This window comes from Sapajus apella, unplaced genomic scaffold (genome assembly GCF_009761245.1).
Source record: "Sapajus apella isolate SASKATOON/1434 unplaced genomic scaffold, GSC_monkey_1.0 scaffold71, whole genome shotgun sequence".
Classification (NCBI taxonomy): domain Eukaryota; kingdom Metazoa; phylum Chordata; class Mammalia; order Primates; family Cebidae; genus Sapajus; species Sapajus apella.
In genome coordinates, this window is record NW_022437011.1 from 8,090,483 (window position 1) to 8,114,822 (window position 24,340).

At 46.8% G+C, this 24,340-nt stretch overlaps 1 protein-coding gene across 1 annotated transcript; it reads right to left on the minus strand.

Annotated features, from left to right (window-relative positions):
- Positions 1-794: 794 nt before the first annotated feature.
- GFRA3 (GDNF family receptor alpha 3) lies at positions 795-24,257 on the minus strand. Its single transcript, XM_032250388.1, has 8 exons — positions 23,695-24,257; positions 13,223-13,510; positions 8,347-8,439; positions 6,707-7,019; positions 2,797-2,900; positions 2,501-2,635; positions 2,020-2,108; positions 795-1,478 (listed from the first exon to the last, which is right to left on the minus strand). Exons 1-8 carry the CDS (start codon positions 24,134-24,136, stop codon positions 1,389-1,391), a joined length of 1,554 nt encoding a protein of 517 aa, XP_032106279.1. The 5' UTR covers positions 24,137-24,257; the 3' UTR covers positions 795-1,388.
- Positions 24,258-24,340: the final 83 nt, after the last annotated feature.

The window sequence follows — 24,340 nt, forward strand, 5'->3', positions numbered from 1 at the left end:
ACCACTGCACTCCAGCCTGGGCGACAAAGCAAGACTCCATCTGAAAGAAAAAAAAAAGAACAACCTCTGCACCAGGTGTGGTAGTTTATGCCTGTAATCCCAGCACTTTGGGAGGCTGAGGCGGACAGATTACCTGAAGTCAGGAGTTCAAGACCAGCCTGGCCAACATGGTGAAACTGAAGCCCTGTCTTCACTAAAAAATGCAAAAATTAGCCAGGCGTGGTGGTAGGCACCTGTAACCCCATCTCTACTAAAAATATACAAATTAGCCAGGTTTGATGGTATATGCCTGTAATCCCAGCTACTCAGGAGGCTGAGGCAGGAGAATTGCTTGAACCCAGGAGGCAGAGGTTGCAGTGAGCTGAGATTGCACCACTGAACTCCAGACTGGGCAACAGATCGAGACTCCATCTCAAAAGAAAAAAAAAAAAAGAACCAATCTCTCTTTTCCTCTGGCCCCCATTATGATCTAGAGCAGCCCAATAACCCAAGCCCGTGTTCAGTAAATGGTGTGGTTGACTAAAAGTCACCATCTCAGCTGCTGTGGCAGATCCCAGGCAATATCTGACAAACGGCTGGAGCTGGGACAAATCCTAGGTCCACGGTCTCACATAAGCTACTTTTTCTTCCAACTCCATATCAAGAACACAAAGAGGCTAAGAGACATGCCTGAAGTCATATAGCTGTTGGTGGTAGCATTGCCGTATCTCCTTATCACCTGGCCTGTGCTTTTTGTCTGTAACACCGTAGTTCTATAGAAATTCAAAATTTGAGAAAATGGAAAAAGAGCAAAGTCTGAAGTCAAAGGTTTAATCATGATCCAAGAGGCCAGAGGGACTTTAGGACAATAATAGGAATAAAGCAAGGCCCATAGGCTCCAGTTCCTGATGCCCGGATGTTCTGCAGGATCTGGGGACACGGCAGTGCAGGCAGCAGGTTCCCATCCTCCACTCAGAGGAGGAGAAGAAGGGGCAGAAGTCTTGCTCCAGCCTTTCTCACAGTGGAGAATGCCTTTCTAGGCTGCCTCAGAACACCCAGTCCTGCCTAACCCTAACCTGGAATGCAATAGAGAATGGCTAACTTATTGGATTCTGGTGATCCTGGTAGTCACGGGGAAGGGCTCAGAAAGGGACTTGGTGGAGCTGGTCACCACCAGAAGATTGGCTAAACTGTGGTCACCAAGGAAGGGCAGCATGAATCAGAAGTGGAGATGGGTGGAGGGAATGAGGACCCGGGCCAGTAAGGATCTGGAGGTCATAACCCGTAGCTTCTCCTGTACCCTCATCTGTGCACTACACCTCCTTCCTGCTGCTGTCGTTTCCTCACCCCTGTGGGCTGCAAGTCCATCTGGGTGTGGTGGAGGGGAAGAAGGCCCTGGGGATGTCCAGCTACCATAACCTCAGGAGCAGAATCAAGGGAAGCGTGCAGGAGAAAAGAGAGGGCATCCAGGACTGTGGCCTCAGAGCAGGGTTTTTATTCTGTGGAAGAAATGGAATAGAATTAGCTCAGGGGATCTTATTTAGCCCCTTCACTTCCTTCTGCCTCAGTCAAGAGGTACTCCCTGTCTCCTGAGGTACCCGTAAGAAGTCTCTAGTGTTCATGGCAACGAGGAGATCAGTCCCCCGTCCCCATCCCTTTGTCTGCCTGGTTTGGGTTTTCCCCAGTTGGCCCAGTAAAGGTCTGAGGGGTGTGGCTGGGTGTGGTGGCTCATGCCTCTAATCCCAGCACTTTGGGAGGCCGAGGAGGGAGGATCACGAGGTCAGGAGATCGAGACCATTTGGTCATGGTGAAACCCCATCTCTACTGAAATACAAAAAATTAGCCAGGTGTAATGGCATGCACCTGTAGTCCCAGCTACTCGGGAGGCTGAGGCAGGGGAATTGCCTGAACCTGGGAGACAGAGGTTGCAGTGAGCGGAGATCTTACCACTGCACTCCAGCCTGGCAACAGAGCAAGACTCCAACTCAAAAACAAAAAAAAAAAAAAAAGGTCTGAGGGGTGTAACAGAGGAGGCCCTACCTGGTGTGCCCCCACAGCAAAGGTAGAGTCTGTCCAGTCCTGAGAGAAGAGTTGGCTGTGAAAACGCATCTTAGCTGCAATTGCCTCTGCTGAAGAGAGAAGAGAAGGCTCATTGGAAGGGCATGGGAGCAGGAGATTTCTCAGGCTCCCAAGGGAGCAAAGGGAATGCCACAGGGACCCTGGCCTATAGGGGAGAAAGTAGGAGGGAGGTGGAAGTGGGATACTCTCTCATTCTGCTTGCTTGTTTCTTGATCTGGAGATGTTCCTGGGTTCCAGACAGGTTGAACAAGCAGCATTGGGGGTTTCTCACAGAGTGGGAGACAGAAGAAAGGCCCAGGCTACAGAGATGAATGCCTATGCTGGGAGCTGCTCTGTCTGGTGGAGATGGATGGAACCAGCCTGGGCCAGAGTTGACCCTTTTTCTTCCCTTGAGTCCAGCTGACTCAACCCCGGGGCCTGAGAGCATGTTCAGCATACTCACTGAGGCAGGGATTGTGGGAGAAGAACCCTTCCAGCTGTTCACACTCCTCCTGCAGGTTGCCACTGCCTCGGCAGGTGCAGCTTAAGGCAACACTGGTGTTGACATTGCTGACAAAGTTGGGGGTCATGGCAGTCCCTGTGGAGTGAAGAGGAAAAGGGTAGTCAGGGCCTAGGCTAACCCGAACTGTAGCTCCCACCTTCTTCCACCCATCTCAGGATCACATCCTTTATCTTCAGAGCATTCTTGTCCTCAGGCCTAGCCAACACGGGGCTCCCTACACATGGCCCCAGCCTCACCAATCAGCCCCAGGTATGCACGGAGACATCTGGACTGTTCTGTTGCACAAGTTCCTAGGATGTCCATGGGATGGCAGTGAGTCTGGAAATCCACCAGGCGTGATCTGGAAGAAGGGAAATTTCTACTTTATTTTTTTTTTTTTTTGAGATGGAGTCTTGCTGTCTTTCGCCCAAGCTGGAGTGGAAAAGCTCAATCTCAGCGCAATGCAACCTCTACCTCCTGGGTTCAAGTGATTCTCCTGCCTCAGCCTCCCAAGTAGCTGAGACTACAGACGTGTGCCACCAAACTCAGCTAATTTGGTACTTTTAGTAAAGACGGGATTTCATCATGTTGGCCAGGCTACTCTCAAACTCCCGACCTCAGGTGATCCACTCACCTCAGCCTCCCAAAGTGCTGTGTTACAGGTGTGAGCCACCGTACCTGGCCAGAAAAATTTCACGAGACATCCTTGAGGGTCCGGCCTGCAGCCTTTTCCCTCACCACCCCCTTAGCTTGGCAGGCCCATTGTTGTGCCAAATCCTCCTCCGCCTTGGCCCAGGGCCTCTTCCTTTGTGAAGTGTGCCCCTGTCACAATCAAATGTACCATTTCTCAGACCCCACACCATTTCACTCTGAGTTCAGGCTCCATAATCCCTACTTATGTGATCTCAGATAGCTTCTTTAACCTCAGTTTCCTCAACTATCAAATAGAGATGACAGCAGCAAAACCTCATGGATTTTTGTGAGGATGAAGTAAGAGAATGCATATGCCCATAGTGCCAGCTACTTGGGAGGCTGAGGTAGGAGAATCACTTGAGCTCAGGAGTTTGAGACTGCCCTGGGCAACACAGCAAGACTCCATCTCAAGAAAGAAGAAAGGGAAGGGAAGGGAAAAAGAGAAGGGAAGGAAAAAGGGGAAGAAGGGAAGGGAAAAGGGGAAAAAGGGAAGGGAAGGAAAAAAGGGAAGAGAAGAAGAGAAGGGAAGAAGGGAAGGGAAGAAGAGAGGGGAAGGGAAGGGAAAAAGGGAAGGGAAGGGGAAAAGGAAAGGGAAGGGAAAGAAAAGAGGGAAGGGAAGGAAAAAAGGAAAGGAAAGGAGAGAGGGAGGGAAAGAAAGAGAGAGAAAAAGAGAAAAAAGAGAAAGAAAGAAAGAGAAGGAATGAAGGAAGGGAGGGAGGGAGGAAGGAAGGAAGGAAAAGAAAAGAATCTACCTTATTAGGGATCTTGTAAGGTTTAGATGAGTTAATACATGTTAAGTACTTAAAACAGTATCCAGCCCATAGTAAGTACTCAGTAAATATCAGTATTATGATTATTAAGAGCCCTGAGTATGAGATAGTTTACAGACGAGGAAAGCGGTAGTCTCAGAGGTTAAGTAACTTGCCCAAGGTTACAAAAAAACTCAGTAGGAGAACGAAGTTGCAAACCAAGGTTATTGTCAACAAATGTCACTTGAATGAATGATAACTTCAATTTTGTGAGTGTTTTGTCCTGAGAAGACACAGAAAAGCCAGATCAGAATTTCAAATTTCCTGGAGAAAATATTTATCAAATATATCAAATACCTTACAAATCTTCCATGTCCTTTGATCTGGCAACAGCACTAGTAGCAGTATATGTAAGTAGTAATTATGTTTGTGGACAAAGATTAAAGAATAAGAGGCCAGGCATGGTGGCTCAGGCCTGTAATCACAGCACTTTGGGAGGTCAAGGTGGGCAGATCACGAAATCAAGAGATCGCGACATCGTGGCCAACATAGTGAAACCCCATCTCTACTAAAAATACAAAAAAAAATTAGCCAAGTGTCACCACACAGGTGCACACCTGTAGTCTCAGCTACTCGGGAGGCTGAGGCAGGAGAATCACTTGAACCTGGGAGACAAATGTTGCACTGAACTGAGATTGTGTCACTGCACTCCAGCCTGCTGACAGAGTGAGACTCTGTCTCAAAAAAAAAAAAGAATAAGAGTTGACCAAGCATGGCATCTCATGCCTATAATCCTAGCACTTTGGGAGGCCAAAGTGGGCTGATCACTTGTGCTCAGGAGTTCAACACTGGCCTGGCCAACATGGCAAAACCCCATCTCTACTAAAAACATAAAAATTAGCCAGGCATTGTGGCATGCACTTATAGTCCCAGCTACTCAGGAGGCTGAGGCAGGAGAATGGCTTGAACCCAGTAGATGGAGGTTGCAGTGAGCTGATATTGCCCATCAGCCTAGGTGACAGAGCAAGATTCTGTCTCAAAAAAAAAGAAAGAAAGAAAAAGAAAAACCAACCTGGCTGGGCGCAGTGGCTCACGCCTGTAATCCCAGCACTTTGGGAGGCTGAGGTGGGTGGATCACTTGAGGCCAGGAGTTCAAGACCAGCCTGGCCAACACAGCAAAACCCCATCTCTACTAAAAATACAAAAAAAAAATTAGCTGGACATGGTGGGCGCCTGTAATCCTAGTTACTTGGGAGGCTGAGGCAGGAGAATCCCTTGAACCCAGGAGGCAGGGGCTGCAGTGAGCCAAGATGATACCACTGCACCCCAGCCTGGGCAGCAGAGCAAGACTCTGTCTCAAAAAAATAAAAAACAAAAAAACCCCTAAATATCCAGCGATTGAGGAATTGTTAAATAAAATGTGGGGTATCCATACCTGAGGGAACATCCATATCCACACCTGAATGGAATATAATTCAGGCATTTAAAAATCAAGTTCTTGGCCAGGTGTGCTAGCTCACACCTGTAATCCCACCAGTTTGGGAGGCTGAGGCAGGAGGATCACAAAGTCAGGAGTTGGACACCAGCCTGGCCAACATAGTGAAACCCCACCTCTACTAAAAATACAAAAGTTAGTCAGACCTGGTGGCACGTGCCTATGGTCCCAGCTACTCAGGAGGCTGAGGCAGGAGAATCGCTTGAACCCGGGAAACAGAGGCTGCAATGAGCCGAGAATGGACCACTGCACTCCAGCCTGGGCAACAGAGAGTGTCTGTCTCAAAAAGAAAAAGTTCTTTTAGGAAAGTAAGTGAAAAAATAAGCAATACCATTTATTGAGTACTTACTCTACACCAGTACTCCACACCACTCTATGTAAATTGTGTAATTTAACTCTCACCAGAGTCCCATGAGGTCTTCATTATTATCCCAGTATTTACAGGGTACTAAATGGAACCTTAGGTTAAGTGATGTGCTCAAGATGACAAAGACCCAGAATTTAAATTCACATCTGTCTGACTTCAGAGACTGTCTTTTTTTTTTTTAGACTGGAGTCTCGCTCTGTCACCCAGCTGCTGGAGTGCAGTGGTGCAATCTAGGCTCACTGCAACCTCCAGCTCCCAGGTTCAAGAGATTCCCCTGCCTCAGCCTCCCGAGTAGCTGGGACTACAGGCACTCGCCACCAAGCCCGGCTAATTTTTGTGTTTTAAGTAGAGGCGGGGTTTCACCACGTTGGCCAGGTTGGTCTGGATCTCCTGACCTCAAATGATCCACCCACCTCTGCCTACCAAAGAGCTGGGATTCCAGGCATAAGCCACTGCGTCTTACCACACTCCTCCACAGAAAAATGCTTATGAGATTTGTGCTATAAGAGAAAAAAAGCAAGATACACATATGTTCCCAGAATGTCTACTTTTGTTATCGGGATAGAAAAATGACTGAAAGGAAGTGCTCCCCAAAGTACAGTAGATTATTTTCAGGTGACAGCATTTTGAATAATTTTCTAAAATACATTTTTATATTTCCTGAGGTTTTACAGCAAAGAAAAAAATATATATTCTTTTTGAGAAAAGAGTTTCACAAAATATCCAAGGTAGCTACTTGGTGAAGCAGCCAGTGGGTCCCACCGTTCCCTGGGAGGTCAAGATCCTGCTCAGCACAGGGACATGGCCAGGAAGGAGGGGCGTGTGCCACATCCCTGCCCACCCTGCCCTGCCAAACCCCACACCTGCACAGCGGGTCGGAGAAGCAGAGGCGCCGCAGCTCCAGACAGTTGGGGGCCGCCGGTGGCAGCGCGCAGCTGGGGGCGATGGTGTTGCGCCGGCGCTCCCCACAGCCCCGGTCGGTGGGGGCACAGGGGCACAGCAGCAGGCCCTGCGCGTGGGGCTCGGCGGCCTTCTCGAAGAAGGTGAGCAGCTGCTTGAGGCAGACGTGGCGCTGGCAGCGGGGCCCAGAGCACGCCTCGCCGTAGGCCTTGCGCAATCGGTCACACTTGTCATTGAGAGTACACAGCATGGCGAACTTGAGGCAGAGGTCTGAGTCTGCGGGGTGGCAGGGGGAAAGGGCATGAAGTCACTCGGCTGGGCCCTCTGATGCCTGCAGCCCAGGCTTCATAAGAACCCGAGAAAACCCCTGATTCGACAAGGAAGGTAGTGGATCCAGGAGGAAAAGAAGGCCCTTCCTGAATATAGTCACTCCTAATCCAGGGCTTCCCCTCTCCTCTGTCTGAAGCCTTCCCTATCCTACTCCTTATCTTGACTAGGTAAAATAATAATAATCATCATGATCATCTATATGCATCGAACCCATTTACCTAGAATTCAAGCAGCCAGAAAGCTCAAATAACCATAGCTCTTTCCTCAATGCTATGCAGTGAGATCTAATGGTAGAAATCATAACCTAGAGTACCTGAGACATTCTATTTTTTTGTTTTTTCTCCTCCATCTCCGCCCAAACATTCTAAAGCACTTTTAGAACTGGCCAAAACAGAGGCAACTAAACTCTATTTTAGGTTTCTGGTTTGGATTTGGCTTGGCCTGCACCTATCCGGACCCATTTTAATGTCACCTGCCCATCTTTTATTTATGAACAACATACTCTGTTCCCCATATTCTGAATCTTGGGAAATTATGGTGATATTCCTATTAACAGAATATTCCAACAGCCACAGTAATCAAGTAACTGTAACAGGTTATTTGCTGATCTTGTCACTAAGAGTGTTTCATGCATGAATCCCTATGCCTTTTTCTCAAAATTCTAATTCAAATGATAAAATACTGACTATACAGCAAAGCTCACATCTTTCTCAAAAAGAGAGTGCATGTGTGTATGTTTTTCCTCAATTAACTCACAGCCTCACTTTCCTGAAAAACATCCATCACAGTTCTTGCCAGACTGATGGCTCCCCACCCTGAGTCACCCTATGCAGAGTCACTCTCTTTTTCCTGCCCAATACCTCGCCCATCCCATTAGAATGGTTGAAAACAAGCAATTTCCTAGTCTTCAGGGACAAAGAGACTACTTTCCTAGCTGCCTTGAATGCAAGTAAATACTCCATTTCAGGACATTTTTTCTTGGGGCTGATGCCACTCCCACCACACCCTTTGTAGGGGCCCACCTTGTGGAAACAGGGAGCCCTAATGGGCTCTCTTCAAATGCCTCCCTAATAACTGCTGTCCTTTGATGACTCCTATGAGACCAGGCCACGCCCCATGGCTCACATTTTCAGCCTGACACAGTCTTCCTTAGTCACCTGGTAGGCTAGAAGCTTTCCCCTTATAAGCCCCCCAACTTGTGTCCCTCCCCAGCCACTCTTCCTTCAGAGTCCCACCGCAGCCTCCTGTTCCCAAGTCTAGTTGCCCTACAGACCTGGTTTGAGCATGTTCAGTTTGCTGAGATTCATTTTCCAGGGTTTGCTGGTCACTGTGTCTTCATAAGGAGAGACATCCAGCTGATAGTTACCTAGAGACAAGGTGGGGAGCACCAGAATGCTGAGGACCAGGTGGGGTAGGCTGGAGGGGCTGAAGCTGCTGGCTCAGACCTTAAAGCCCTGTGGAGAAAAGGAAAAGCACAGCCTCTTCCTAACCAGCTGCAAGCTGTGCAGAGACAAGAAAAATGTGGCGTCATAATGTATAGGCTGGGCTCCACCAATGAACTATAATAATAATAACAGCTACCATTTGTTGAGCACACTGTGTGTCGAGCACCATGGTATAAGCGAGGTAGACAAATATGCTGAGCACCATTGTACTTATACCATGGGGCTCGGCGCACAGTGTGGGGAGGCAAGAGGAATCATGGAGAAGCCACAGAGGAAGTTCTGAAAGAAAAGTGATTAGGATGAGAAGCAGAAAACAGAGAACAAGGAGTGTGGTAAACTGTATTATTGTTTCCAATTATTTGCTTCCCGCCCCATGGGAGGAGTATTCTTCCCCACCTGTTGCCATGTAACTTTCACACCCCCTGTGAGAGGCATACACTTCCTCACCCCACTGATGGCAGGCTTGGCCATGTGACTTGTTCTGGCCTGTGGATTGTGAGCTGAAGTGATGTAAATCACATCTGAGCAGAAGCTTTAAGAATCCTCAAATGGTTCTGCTGCTACTCTTTCTCCTCTACAAGCCTGGATCTTCCGGTGAAGAAGACAAGTAGAACAGAGACAAAGCCAACCCATAGATCCTGCAGCAGATGTGTAACATGAGCAAGAAATACATTTTTTGTTGTTGAAAGCCAGAGATTTGGAAATTGGATGTTACAAAGCACAACCTAGCAAATTCTTATTATAAGCGCAATGGGGGGCCAGGCGTGGTGGCTCGTGCTTATAATCCTAGCACTTTGGGAGGCTGAGGCGGGCAGATCACCTGAGGTCAGGAGTTTGAGACTAGCCTGGTCAACATGGTGAAATCCCGTCTCTACTAAAAATACAAAAATTAGCTGGGTGTGGTGGTGCATGCCTGTAATCTCAGCTACCCAGGAGGCCAAGGTGGGAGAATCCCTTGAACCCAGGAGGTGGAGGCTGCAGTGAGCCGAGACTATGCCACTCCAGCCTGGATGACAGAATGAGACTCTGTCTCAAAAAAAAAAAAAAAAAATGCGACTGGGGCTGGGCATGGTGGCTCACACCACCTGTAATCTCAGTACTTTGGGAGGCTGAGGCAGCAATATTCCTTGAGCCCAGGAGCTTGAGACCAACCTAGGCAACACAATGGGACTTCATCTCTAAAAAAAATTTTTAAATTAGCTGGGTGTGGTGGCACACATCTGTAGTCCCAGCTACTCAGAAGCTGAGGTGGGAGGATTACTTGAGCTCAGAAGGCTGAGGCTGCAGTGAGCTATGATTGTGCCACTGTACTCCAGCCTGGGTGACAAGTGAGATTCCAATTAAAAAAAGTAAAAATAAAATGCAATTGGTACCTAGAAGTGGAGTGCTACAGTAATAAAATAATATAATGTGTATCATGGGCGTTGGCACTGGGCAGCGGGTGATAAAGAAGCTGTTACAGGGGGCTTAAAAGATGGCAGTCTTCATTATGCAGTGGCAAAGCATTTGGTAAAATTGTTGCCTACAATAACTGAGAAGATTATATGTTGAATGAGCTTATACTGTTAGGGGAAGCTGAGAAGCAGAAGGTTACTGGTTTGTCTTGATTGCTATTGGCTGCATTTGGCAAGATACTATAAGAAAGAGATAAGCTCACGGCCGGGCGCGGTGGCTCAAGCCTGTAATCCCAGCACTGTGGGAGGCCGAGGCGGGTGGATCACGAGGTCAAGAGATCGAGACCATCCTGGTCAACATGGTGAAACCCCATCTCTACTAAAAATACAAAAAATTAGCTGGGCATGGTGGTGCGTGCCTGTAATCCCAGCTACTCAGGAGGCTGAGACAGGAGAATTGCCTGAGCCCAGGAGGCGGAGGTTGCGGTGAGCCGAGATTGCGCCATTGCACTCCAGCCTGGGTAACATGAGTGAAACTCCGTCTCAACCTCCTAAAAAAAAAAAAAAAAGAAAGAAAGAAAGAGATAAGCTCAGAAAAGAATTGGCCAGTTACCAAGTGTGGAGGAAAAGATAATGTAGAAATTTCAGGACTTGCAGGATTAAGAAATGCAATTGTTTCTCATATTCATAAGGTAAAAGATAAAACATAAAAAAAAGTTTTGAGTGATAAGGTTGATTACAACTCAGCCTTGGGGAAAAGACCAAATGAGGTATGTGGCTATCATACTGTTTGTGGAGATCTCTCAGTTGATTAAGATGGTACCCAATAAGTCCTGCCAGTTGGACAAATGTACTCAGGGAAAAAAAGACTAAAGTAGTGGCTCTTCCACAGAAGCCTGATAAGGGCAAGGTGCTTCTAATTTAGGTGTAGAAAAAGAGGCATGTCTTGAATTGTGGGAAAGGCCATAGGCACATGAGATGATAGAAATCAAAGATATAAGCAGCAATTATGTTTTCAGAGAGTCGTACTACAAAGAGCTACCAGCATAGATTAAAAGAGACTGTGACTATTTGAGACTTAAAATGCCCCAACATTTCTCGAGCAGGAAGCAGGCTGAGAATGCGGTTCAGCTCCCAGGGAGATTGTAGTCCCTGATGCCCTTTTCAAATGTGGTCAAAGAGGAAAATGAAAGAGGAAGGATCTTCCAGGGGGTTGGGCCAAGAGCTGTGGAGAACAGTAGATAGACCAACTACTCCCGTAGAGCAAAAATAGGGCCTTATTAAAGAACAATCCTTATTCCCAGGAAAGAGGGCCCTTACAACATTTGTCTAGTGGGATTTCAGAATTGCTATGGATCAATGTTTGCTGTATCTCTCCCATTCATTCATTCATTTATTTATTTGAGACAGGGTCTCACTATGTCACCTAGGCTGGAGCACAGTGGTGTGATCATGGGTCACTGCAGCCTCAATCTCCTGGGCTCAAGCAATCCTCCCACCTCAGCCTCCTGAGTAGCTGGGATCACAGGTGTGCACCACCACATCTAACTAATACATTTATTTTTTTGTAGCGATGGGGGCTTGCTATGTTGTCCAGGCTGGTCTTGAACTCCTGGGCTTTAGGGATACTCCTGCCTTGGCCTCCCAGGGTGCTGAAGTTATAGGTATGTGCCACTGCACCTAGATGTCCATCCCTCCCCTTTCTGAGAACGTTTGTTGTGGTTATCCTGACCCTGTCCCGTTATTGTATGCTGAGTACATATAGGAAGCAGATGATTTATCTTTTTAGCTCATAAGTTTTTACATCAAGAGGAACCACATCCAGGCCCAATTGGAAACTATCATGAGATCCTAGACTTGAAGCCTGATGTCATGTTTGAACAGAACTTTTAAGGCATCATGGAAAATAGGTGGGTGTATTTTACTTGTAGAAGGGAGAGAAATGAATACTTTGACAATGGTAGATTGTGTTATTGTTTCCAATCATTCTTTGCCTTCCCTGTAAGATTGTATATCCTCAGCTGGGCGTGGTGGCTCACACCTGTAATCCAAGCACTTTGGAGGCCAAGGCGGGCAGATCACCTGAGGTCGGGAGTTCAAGACCAGCCTGACCAACATGGTAAAACCTCATCTTTAAAAAAAAAAAAAAAAAAAAAAAAAAAGATTGTATATCCTCACCTATTGCCATTTGATTTTTGGTATCTCCCTGTGGGAGAAGTATACTTTTCCAATCCAGCGATGTCAGGCTTGGCCATGTGACTTGCTCTCTCAATGGAATGTAAGCATACATAGTATAGATAAGATCTGAGCAGAAACTTTTAAAACCATCACATGGTTCTGCCAATGCTCATTTCCTTCTGCCATGAGAAGGGAACATCCCAGACAAAGAATGAAGAAGATGCGTGAAAGAGCCAATAGAGAGCATAAGCAAGAATTGGGCCAGGCTCAGTGGCTCACGCCTGTAACCCCAACACTTAGGGAGGGCGAGGTGGGCAGATCACGAGGTCAGAAGTTCGAGACCAGCCTGTCCAAAATGGTGAAACCCCCTCTACTAAAAAATAAAAAAAATTAGCCATGCGTGGTGGCACGTGCCTGTAGTCCCACCTGCTCGGAAGGCTGAAGCAGGAGAATTGCTTGAATCCAGGAGGCAGAGGTTGCAGTGAGCCAAGATCGAGCCACTGCACTCCAGCCTGGGCAACAGAGTAAGACTCCGTCTCAAAAAAAAAAAAAAAAAGGAACATGAGCAAGAATTAAACCTTTGTTTTGCAAGTAGCTGTTTTGCTAAGGCAACATAGCCAAGTAAAAGCTGACTAATAAAGAGAGGGGCCTATGGAAAGAGTGACAGGCAGCTCCTCTTTGGTTCTTTCTGCACCTTCTCTCTCTCTTACATCTCCTGGCTGGTTAATGAGTATTCTTTCTGTTAAAGGCTGAACCAAGATGTTACCTCTCCATCTCCCTGAACTTGGTATTTGGAGCCTATTTATGGGTTAAGACTCTTTTCTCCCATCTCCTGTCTATACCTTCTGTTCCAGGAACTCCCCAAGTTGGGCCTCAGTCTGGTTTACAGCGCTGCCAAGTGGGAGCTGACATGTTGCCAGATAAGAAAGGGGGAAGTAGGGAGAAGAGAGGGCAGTGTTATGGGGATTCAAGGGGATCCCGGCATTATCCCTCCACCTTCCCTGATGTCAAATGCAGAGCTTCGTTATCCTCCCATCAGTATCTACCATGTGGCCCATATCCTGCAGGATTAAAAAACAACCCCCAAGAGCCACCTTCCCCACCTCAGTCCACTCCATGATGGGGGCCTCACCAAGGCTGCGGGCACGGTGAACAGTCCAATAGATGTCCAAGCAGGCAACCTGGTTCTTCATGCGCCGGTGGCACATGCAGCCTATCAGAGAGCTGTTCCTGAGTTGCTGTGCTGCCTCCAGGCAGTCTTCTGGGACTGAAGGCTCCCCTGAGGGCAGTGGGGTGCTTACGTTAGAGGTGCAGGAATCCAGGTGGTGGTAGGCAGCACTGCAAGTGGGATCAGCCTGGCACTTCCTCCTGGCTTGCAGACAGCTGTTCATTAGCCGGCTTTCTGTGGGAAGGGGGTCTCCTGTAAAGGGAGATACCAGGTGAGGCTCACGTAAGGTTAGAGAAGCTGTCTGGGAATACCAAGTCCTGAGGTTGGGTGGAGGATATTCCTGATAAACCTTTGTGAAAGTCTTAGGGTAGCACAAAAGGCCTTTAGTGTGTGTGGAGGGAGAGAAGCCCAGCAGGACTGGATAGCCTGCAGCTGCCACAGTCTGGACAGAACAGACCAGGCCCAACAAGAAATAGGGGTTTGTAGAGAGGCTGCTCAGCCTTCAGGGAGGAAAAGGGGATAGTCGTTTGAAGGCGAGCCTGTCGAGCCTGACAGGTACAGAGGAAGGAGGCCCTGGGCAGAGCCACACCATGGGCAGAGCTAGTATCAGAATCAGAATCAGAGAGCTGAGAATGGACAAGGGAGTGCTAAATGGGGGTCAGCATTAACTTTGAGTCTCCCATTAAAAATCATTAAAAAATACCTGAAGGTGGAAACTGGCTGGGGTTGGGGTGGGGAGCTATTTCCAGAAGGAAAGACAGGGTAATCCGACCCTGTTTCTCACTCAGAAATACCAAGATTCCTCCTCAGCCTTGAAGGAAGCCCCTGTGTTCCAGGATTTAGGGTGCCCAACATGGGGTAACAGAACATCATCTCCCTAGCTGTTCAAAGCTAAAAATCTAGGCATCATTCTTAATTCATCTCTTCCTTTCCCATCCTGTGTTCAATCCAGCAAGTCCTGTCAACTCCACAACACATCTGGAATCTGCCCACTTTTCTCCATGTGTGTCTCTACCTCCTTAGATGAAGCCACGTCAGCTCTTCTCCTTCTTCCCTCTTCCTTGCTCCTTCTCCTTCTTCTTTTTTAGATAGGGTCTTACTCTATCTCCCAGGCTGTAGTGCAGCAGCACGATCACAGCTCACTGCAGCCTCGACCTCCTGGGTTCAAGCAATCCTCCTACCTCAGCCTCCTGAGTAGTTGGAAGTACAGGCACATGTAATCATGCCTGGCTAATTTTTGTATTTTCAATAGAGATGGGTTTTCACCATGTTGGCCAGGATGGTCTTGAACTCCTGACCTTAGGTGATCTGCCTGCCTTGGCCTCTCAAAGTGCTGGAATTACAGCCCTGAGCCACTGCACCCAGCCAGTACCTTATTGTTTTTTATGGATGAATAATATTTTACTGTATTGATATGCTACATTTTGTTTATCCATTCTTCAGTTAATGGACATTTGGGTTATTTCTACCTTTTGGTTATTGTGAATAGTGCTTTGGTGAACATTTCATGTACAAGTATTTGTTTGAACACCTGTTTTTTGTTCTTTGGGATACCTACCTAGGGGTGGAATTGCTGGGTCATATAGTAATTCTATGTTTAACTTTTTGAAGGACCACCAAATTATTTTTCACAGCAGCTGCACTATTTTACATTCCCATCAGCAATGTATGAGGATTCTAGCTTCTATACATATTGCCAACTCTTGCTATTTTCCATTTAAAAAAAAATTATAACCATCCTTGTGAGCATGAAGTGGTATCTCATTGAAGTTTTCATTTGCATTTCCCTAATGACTAAGGATGTTGAGCATATTTTTATGTGCCTATTAGCCATTTGTACATCTTCCTTGGTAATAAACTTTTTATTGAGGTATAACACAGAAAAGTACATGAATCAAAATGTATGGCTCAATGAATTTCACAAATTGAATACACTTGGGTAGCCAGAATCCAGATAAAGGAACAGAACATTACCAGTAACCCTGAAGCCCTCTTCCAGTCACTATGCTCCCAAGTAAACCAGTGTCTTCATTTCTTTTTTCTTTTTTTTTTTTTTTTTTTGAGACAGAGTCAGGCTGGGGTGCAGTGGTATGATCTCAGCTCACTACAACCACCACCTCCTTGGCTCAAGCGATTCTCCTGCCTCAGCCTCCTGAGGCCCAGCTACTTGGGTACCCCACAATGCCCAGCTACTCAAGACAATGCCCAGCTACTCAGGCACTGCCACAATGCCCAGCTAATTTTTGTGTTTTTAGTAAAGGATAGGGTTTCACCATGTTGGCAGGCTGGTCTTGAACTCCTAACCTCAAGTGATCCACCCGCCTCGGCCTTCCAAAGTGCTGGGATTGAGGGAATGTGTTCTCTTTCCGGGTCCACAAGAGGGTGTAGTTCTAAGGGCAAGAACTTCCCAGCGCCATGTACCCCTCCCATGCCTCTCCATCCAGCAGATTTAACGGTTTCTGTTTTAATATTTGTGGGCACGGGAAAGAATCAAAAGTAAATCACTCCAGCAGAAGTTTAAAGGAATTCCTTTCATTGGCCAGGGGACTTGGAGAGGGAGCGAATTCCTCCCAGGTTAAAAGTCCCCTTCTTCCACATCCCTTTGGATTCCATACTTGGGTCCCCTTACACACTCTTCATGGAAGCCTTTTTCTCTTTTATCCTTTTCTCTCTCCTTTTTCTCTTTCTCTGCCTAAATAAATCACTTTCTGCAAAAACTTTTCGGGGTCCAGTATTTACTTTGCAAGTGTACCGCGCCTGGCGTGGTCCCCTCTCCCATTCTTGGGTGAGTGAGAGACAAAGAGCCTGGAAAAACTCTCAGGAGAGTTGAGCGTTCCCCTGCACCCTAAAACCTGGCAACAGGACTACAAGTGTGAGCCACCATGCTCAGCCTATCTTCATTTCTTTTACTTGTCATCTAGTTTGTTGAAACAGTAAGTCAGACATTTGGCACAATAATGTCTGCCTGAGTGGCTGGCCATAAACACTCCAGCGCCACATTCATCTGAAGGGCACTCCTGATGAATATGACTACTTTTGCTATTCTCATCCACCTTATGGTATTTCAGGGCAGCCAGAGTCACCTTCTTTCTCTTATGCTTTTTATTTCTTTTGAGATAAGGTCTTGCTCTGTTGCCCAGGCTGGAGTGCAGTGGCATGATCTTGACTCACTGCAATCTCCACCTCCTGGGTTCAAGTGATTCTCCTGCCTCAGCCACCTGAGAAGCTGGGATTACAGGCATGTACCACCACACTGAGCTGGTTTTTGTAGTTTTAGTAGTGATAGGGTTTCACCATGTTGGCAAGCTGGTCTTGAACCCCTGGCCTCAATTGATCCACCTGCCTCGGCCTCCCAAAGTGCTGGATTACAGGCATAAGTCAGAGCACCTGCCTATTCTTTCTGGGAGTAGTGTAAGACTTCTTTTCTTAGGATCACCACAAATTCTCAATGTGAGAAGAGTGGACTCCTTTTGAATGTTGTAGTCAGACAAAGCACATCCGTCTTCCAGTTGCTTGCCAGCACAGATCAGTCTTTACTAGTCAGGAGGAATTCCTTCCTTATCCTAGATCTTGGCTTTTACATTTCCTGTTGTATCCAAGGGTTCAACCTCAAGAGCGGTGGCTTTCCCCATAAAGGTTTTTATGAAAATCTGCATTTTGGTGGTAGCTCCACTGCAGATGGTAGACCAATAAGGCAGTATCTTCATCTCTAACATCAGAGATTAGTTTTGCCCAAATGCTTACAACCAACCGATCTTGGACAAAGTAAACAAAAACATAAAGCAGGGAAAGGACACCCTTTTCAACAAATGGTGCTGGGATAATTGGCTAGCTACAGGTAGGAGAATGAAACTGGATCCTCATCTCTCACCTTATACAAAAATCAACTCAAGATGGATTAAGAATTTAAACCTGGCCAGGCATGGTGGCTTATGCCTATAATCCCAGCACTTTGGGAGGCTGAGGCGGGTGGATTATCTGAGGTCAGGAGTTCAAGACCAGCCTGGCCACCATAGTGAAATCCTGTCTCTACTAAAAATACAAAAATTAGCTGCATGTGGTGGCGGGCACCTATATTCTCAGCTACTCAGGAGGCTGAGGCAGGAGAATCACTTGAACCCAGGAGGCAGAGGTTGCAGTGAGCGAAAATCATACCACTGTACTCCAGGCTGGGTGACAAAGCAAGACTCTGAAAAAAAAAAACTTAAATATAAGACCTGAAACTATAAAAATTCTAGAAAATAACATTGGAAAAACCCTTCTAGACATTGGCTTAGGCAAGGATTTCATGACCAGGAACCCAAAAGCAAATGCAATAAAAACAAAAATAAATAGCTGGTACTTAATTAAACTAAAGAGCTTTTGCACAGCAAAAGGAACAGTCAGCAGAGTAAACAGACAACCCACAGAGTGGGAGAAATTTTTCACAATTTTCACGAATTTTTATAGTTTCAGGGTCTTAGATTTAAGTTCTTTTTTTTTTTTTCAGACAGTCTCGCTCTGTCGCCTAGGCTGGAGTGCATTGGCACGATCTGACAAAGGACTAATATTCAGAATCTACAACGAATTCAAACAAATCACAAAGAAAAAAACAAACAAGGCCGGGCGCGGTGGCTCAAGCCTGTAATCCCAGCACTTTGGGAGGCCGAGGCAGGTGGATCACGAGGTCAAGAGATCGAGACCATCCTGGTCAACATGGTGAAACCCCGTCTCTACTAAAAATACAAAAAATCAGCTGGGCCTGGTGGCGCATGCCTGTAATCCCAGCTACTCAGGAGGCTGAGGCAGGAGAATTGCCTGAACCCAGGAGGCGGACGTTGCGGTGAGCTGAGGTCGCGCCATTGCACTCCAGCCTGGGTAACAAGAGTGAAACTCCGTCTCAAAAAAAAAAAAAAAAAAAAAAAAAAAAAAAAACAATCCCACCAAAAAGTGGGCTAAGGACATGAATAGACAATTCTCAAAAGAAGATGTACAAATAACCAACAACCCTACGAAAAATTGCTCACCTCATTACTGATCAGGAAAATGCTAATCAAAACCACAATGTGATACCACTTTACTCCTGCAAGAATGGCCATAATCAAAAAACAGTAGATGTTGGCATGGATGCCATGATCAGGGAACACTTCTACGCTGCTGGTGGGAATGTAACTAGTACAGCCACTATGGAAAACCATGTGGAGATTCTTTAAAGAGCTAAAAGTAGGCGGGGCACAGTGGCTCACACCTGTAATCCCAGCACTTTGGGAGGCTGAGGCAGATGAGTCACGAGGTCAAGAGATTGAGACCATCCTCGTCAACATGGTGAAACCCCATCTCTACTAAAAATATAAAAATCAGCTGGGCATGGTGGCATGTACCTGTAGTCCTAGCTACTCAGGAGGCTGAGGCAGGAGAATCACTTGAACCCGGGAGGTGGAGGTTGCAGTGAGCCGAGATCACGTCACTGCACTCCAGCCTGGCGACAGAGCAAGGCTACATCTCAAAAAAAAAAGCTAAAAGCAGAATTACCATTTGATCCAGCAATCCCATTACTGGGTGTACTGGGTGTCTACTCAGAGGAAAAGAAGTCATTATACGAAAAAGATACTTGCATACTCATGTTTATAGCAGTACAATTCTCAATTGCAAAATCATGGAACCAAACCAAATGCCCATCAATCAATGAGTGGATACAGAAACTGTGCTATATATAGATATATATATATCAATATATAAGGTAGAATATTACTCGGCCATAAAAAGGAATGAATTAACAGCATTCACAGCAACTTGGGTGAGACCGGAGACTATTATTCTAAGTGAATTAATTCAGGAATGGAAAATTAAACATCGTATGTTCTCACTGATATGTGGGAGCTTAGCTATGAGGACGCAAAGGTGTAAGAATGATATAATGGACTTTGGGGATTTGGTGGGGAATGGATAAAAGACTACAAATAGGGTCCAGTATATACTCCTTAGGTGATGGGTTCACCAAAATTTCACAAATCAGCACTAAAGAATTTACTCAGGTAACCAAACACTACCTGTGTGTACTCCAATAATCTATGGAAAAGAAAAAGTATATCAGAATTTCTCTAGGAAATATGTATTTCCAAAAACACTATTTGATAATTTTACATGTATAAGATGAAAAAAAAAGCTTTTGAGATTTCAAAAAGTATTTAAGAAAGGTATGAGATTTTATATATTTACCAAAAGAGGAATATGGCTTTAAAAGATTGAGGACTTTCTACAAATTTACGATGTTACTTCTGGTAGATACCCAATAAGTAAGTGTTAAATACACAAAGAAAAGTAGCAGATTCGGCTGGCACAGTGGCTCATGCCTGTAATCCCAGCACTTTGGGAGGCTAAGGCAGGCAGATCACCTGAGGTCAGGAGCTCAAGACCAGCCTGACCAACATGGAGAAACCCTGTCTCTACTAAAAATACAAAATTTGCTGGGGTACTAAAAATACAAAATTAGCCAGGTGTGGTAGCGCATGCCTGTAATCACAGCTACTCGGGAGGCTGAGGCGGGAGAATTACTTGAACCTGGGAGGCAGAGGTTGCGGTGAGTCAAGATTGTGCCATTGCACTCCAGCCTGGGCAACAAGAGCGAAACTCCATCTCAAAAAAAAGTAGCAGATTCAAATCCTATTGCTGTAACTGGAAAAATAATTTTTTTTGAGACAATTGCACTCTTGTTGCCCAGGCTGGAGTGCAATGGCGCAATCTCAGCTCACCGCAACCTTGGCATCCCGGATTCAAGCCATTCTCCCGCCTCAGCCTCCTGAGTAGCTGGGATTACAGGCATGAACTACCATGCCCGGCTAGTTTTGTATTTTTAGTAGAGATGGGGTTTCTCCATGTTGATTAGGCAGGTCTCAAACTCCTGACCTCAGGCGATCCGCCCGCCTAGGCCTCCCAAAGTGCCGAGATTACAGGCATGAGCCAATGCACCCGGACATAAATATTGAACTATACTAACTATTGAGTTGTAATTTTTTTTTTTTTTTTTTGAGATAGGGTTTCATCATGTTGGCTAGATTGGTCTCAAACTCCTGACCTTGGGTGATCCACCCGCTTTGGCCTCCCAAAGTGCTGGGATTACGGGCATGAGCCACTGCACCCACCCGAGTTGCAAACATTTTCAAAAGAAAACAATGTCTTAGCTGACACACTTTACCAAGTTTGAACAATGGTGAATTTAGAGGGATTCATCTCAACAAAGAACTTGGGGACCACGTTAAATTTCATCTCAACAAGGTGAAATTTGTGCTTCCTAGATTGTAAAACACATGACTTGATCCAGGACAAAGGTTATAATTTGATCCAGTGTGCAAATGTGTTCTCTTTAGTCAGCATAGTTATTTTCTTTTCTTTCTTTCTTTCTTTTTTTTTTAATATAGAATCTCTGTCACCCAGACTGGAGTATAGTGATGAAATCACCACTCACTGCAGCCTCAACCTCTCAGGCTCGGGTGATTCTCCCACCTCAGCCTCCCAAGTAGCTGAGACAACATGCATGCATTACCATGCCCAGCTAATTTTTGTATCTTTTGTAGAGACGGGCTTTCACCATGATGCCCAGGCTGGGCTGGTCTCGAACTCCTGAGCGCAAGCAATCCACCCACCTTGGCTCCCCAAAGTGCTGGGATTAAGGTGTGAGCCACCACGCCTGGCAGTATTTTCTTTTCCTGTTTGTACGTGTGTGTGTGTTGGGGGGGGTAGTTTTTTTTGGTTTTGGGTTTTTGTTTGTTTGTGTGTTTGCATTTTCACAGTCTTTTCTTAAAGTTGTAATTAATGGTCGACATTTAAAAATCAGATTTTAGGCCAGGTGTAGTGGCTCACACCTATAATCCTAGCACTTTGGGAGGCTGAGGTGGGCGGATCACAAGGTCAGGATATTGGGACCATCCTGGCCAACATGTTGAAACCCTGTCTCTACTAAAAATACAAAAATTAGCTGGGCATGGTGGCATGTGACTGTAATCCCAGATACTTGGGAGGCTGAGGTGGGAAAAGTCACCTTAGCCTGGGGAGACAAGGCTGCAGTAAGCCGAGATCGCACCACTGTACTCCAGCCTGGCGACAGAGCAAGACTCTGTCTCAAAAAAAATAAATAAGTAAAAAATAAAATTAGGTTGGGCGCAGTGGCTCACGCCTGTAGTCCCAGCACTTTGGGAGGCTGAGACGGGTGGATCACCTGAGATTAGGAGTTCAAGACCAGCCTGACCAACATGGAAAAACCTCATCTCTACTAAAATTACAAAAATTAGCTGGGCGTGGTGGCATGCGCCTATAATCCCAGCTACTCGGGAGGCTGAGGCAGAAGAATCACGAACCCAGGAGGTGGAGGTTGCAGTGAGCCAAGATCGCACCACTGCGCTTCATTCAGCCTGGGCAACAAGAGTGAAACTTCATCTCAAAGAAAAAAAATCACAATAAAATAAAATTAAAATTAAAATCAGATTTAAGGCCAGGTACAGTGGCGCACACCTATAATTCAGCACTTTGGGAGGCCAAGATGGGCAGATTGTTTGAGACCAGGAGTTCAAGATCAGCCTGGGCATCAGAGATGGCAAAAACCCATCTCTACAAAAAATTCAAAGGTTAGCCCGGTGTAATGGCACACTCCTACAGTCCCAGCTACTCGGAAGGCTAAGGCAGACGCTTGAATATGGGAGGTCGAGGGTGCAGTGAGCTGGAATCACACCACTGAACTCCAGCCTCGGTGACAGATTGATACTCTGTCTCAAAAAAAGATCAGATGTCAAATAAAACTATGAATTTCCAATTTGTCTTGAAAAATGGAAACACTTGGGCCCACATGTAACAGGAGTTGAGTAATGACTGCCCCCTTTTGACATGTCATGCCTTTTCTAGCTTGTTATAGTCCCTACCACTCTCTGTTGTACTTGCCCCACCTCCTCATTTATGCAGCCACTGCCATGTCTATTTCACACCGATTTCTTAGCACCCTGGTTTTATAAGTTTGTTTTCTGCTTCTTGGCTCATCAGAGAATGAGTAGCTGCAAAATAGCTCAGATCAGGCTATGCTTGAGGCCACAAGATCCTCATTTGTTTCTCCCCAATGAGGCTCATAGCCCAGGTACCCATTTTATAGATGGATGAACAAAGAAACATAATGTGCACCAGGGAATGCTGTAAGTCAAGATTGAGTCAAGGCTAGAACCCAGGACTCCGCCCTCCTATCTACTTCAGAAGGATTTTCAGTACCTGACACCAGTTCCTTGTGAATCGGAGGTCTCCTATATGCTTGGTTTTAGCAGGCCCTGAGCAGTGGTATTTTCCACCCCATTGTTAAAGCCCTCTGTTGGTCTGTGCTCTTGAAGAGCACTTGGCCCTACACGGCACCTCCTAGATGACTGTTTTATGGATTTTCAATGAGGCCACTTAACCAGAAATCATTGCTGTCAAATATTACCGTGGAAAATATATCTGTCACCAACTCTGCTTTATTAAATCATTTAATAAGGAAGATGTTTAATGTTTTCCCCTGATCCTGACATGCAACCATAACCTTTAGGATTAGTGAAATTTCCTGGGCAGTCAAATCAGTCCTGGTGATGTCTTGCTGCCCTGACTTACTGATGTTGTCAGGTAGACTGACCAGGGTTTTCCCTCCTTCCTTCCACATTTGTCTCAAGGAAGCATTTCTGCATCACTGCCTTGTGGACTGAGGGCAGTGTGGTGGTCTTACTGTCTCAGGCGTCCCTCCATTCAGTCTCTGGGCAGGAGCCCCTTAATGAGATTCCACACACCCATCCCACTCAAGAATGTCATGGACCTTCCAGGGACCTCGGATCCCAGGCTGTCCTTCCTTGTGGGAGTGGCCTGGTTCTAAAACCAGGCTTTGAACTACAAAACACCTATTATGGATTATTTGTTATCCAAAGGGCAAGGCACTGTGCTAGACGGCTTGCAAGGCCTGCTATTATAGAAGGTCATAAAACAAGTCAGTTCTAACAAACTTCTTTTCTTCACCTGTACCTAGTTTCTTCCTCAGTCCTTAAAGCAGAAGGAAGAGTTAAAGTCCACGTGGAGGAAATCACACTCTTTCTGATCTGATTCTCTCTGCCTCCTAGAGACGCTGTCTTGGTAGTTGCCTGACTGTAGGTTGGGTTGTTCTGTGACTGTGTAGACCGACCTCAAAAGAAGGAAAAGGGGGAGAGGAGGGCAGAGAGGAGATGATTGGGAGGCCAGGCCATTGCTGGCACTCAGTCTACCTCAGTTCGGACACTGTGTTAGGGGTGACCCCGGCCCCTTGCAGACACCCTGGGCTTCCTGCTCCAGTTCCCCTGGCTCGGCTCGGATGTACCGGAGGCGGCTGCGCCCTCGCCGGGCAGGTGCCCCGGGCTTCACCTCACCTCACCTCACCTCCACCTCCCCCTGCAGCCCCGGCCGGTGCGCGCTCGGACACTCACCGGTTGCGAGAGGCAGCGGCGACGGCGGCAGCAGCAGCAGCAGCAACATCAGGAATACCGGCGGCAGCGGTCGCGGGCTCGGGGGGCGCCCCATGGCGAGCATTGGGCGCCGGGGTCTGCGCTCCCCTCGCTCCTCCGCTGGAGCTCTGCGAGCCGGGCTCCCTCGACCGGCGCCTCCCACCCCAGCCTCCGGCTCTCCCGCGCGACGCACACACTCCCACCAGGGTCCTGGGCGCCGCCCTCCACTCCGAAGCGCGCGTCCGCGCCACGGGTCTCCTGCGCTGGACCGCGGGACGGCGCGGGTGGGGGCGAGGGAGGGCCGGCGCCCAGGGAGCCGCTGGGCTTGGCGCGGAAGGAGGTGCTCTTCCCGAGGCGGCCCACCTGCTGTCTGCCAACTTCGCCTAGCAAGACATTGTGGAAGCTGCCGCTGGAAACTCGCCATCTCAGGGAACCAAATATTTCTCCAAAAAAAGCACCCTTTCTCACTTTCCGGATCCCACTCACCCACATATCAAAGAACAAACAGACACCACCACAAAAGAGATTTTGTAACAAAACTTGAACAAGGGCACTTGCATTTCAAGTGTTTTTCTTTCTTTTCTTTTCTTTCTTTTTTATTCTTTTTTTTTTTTTTTTTTTTTTTTTT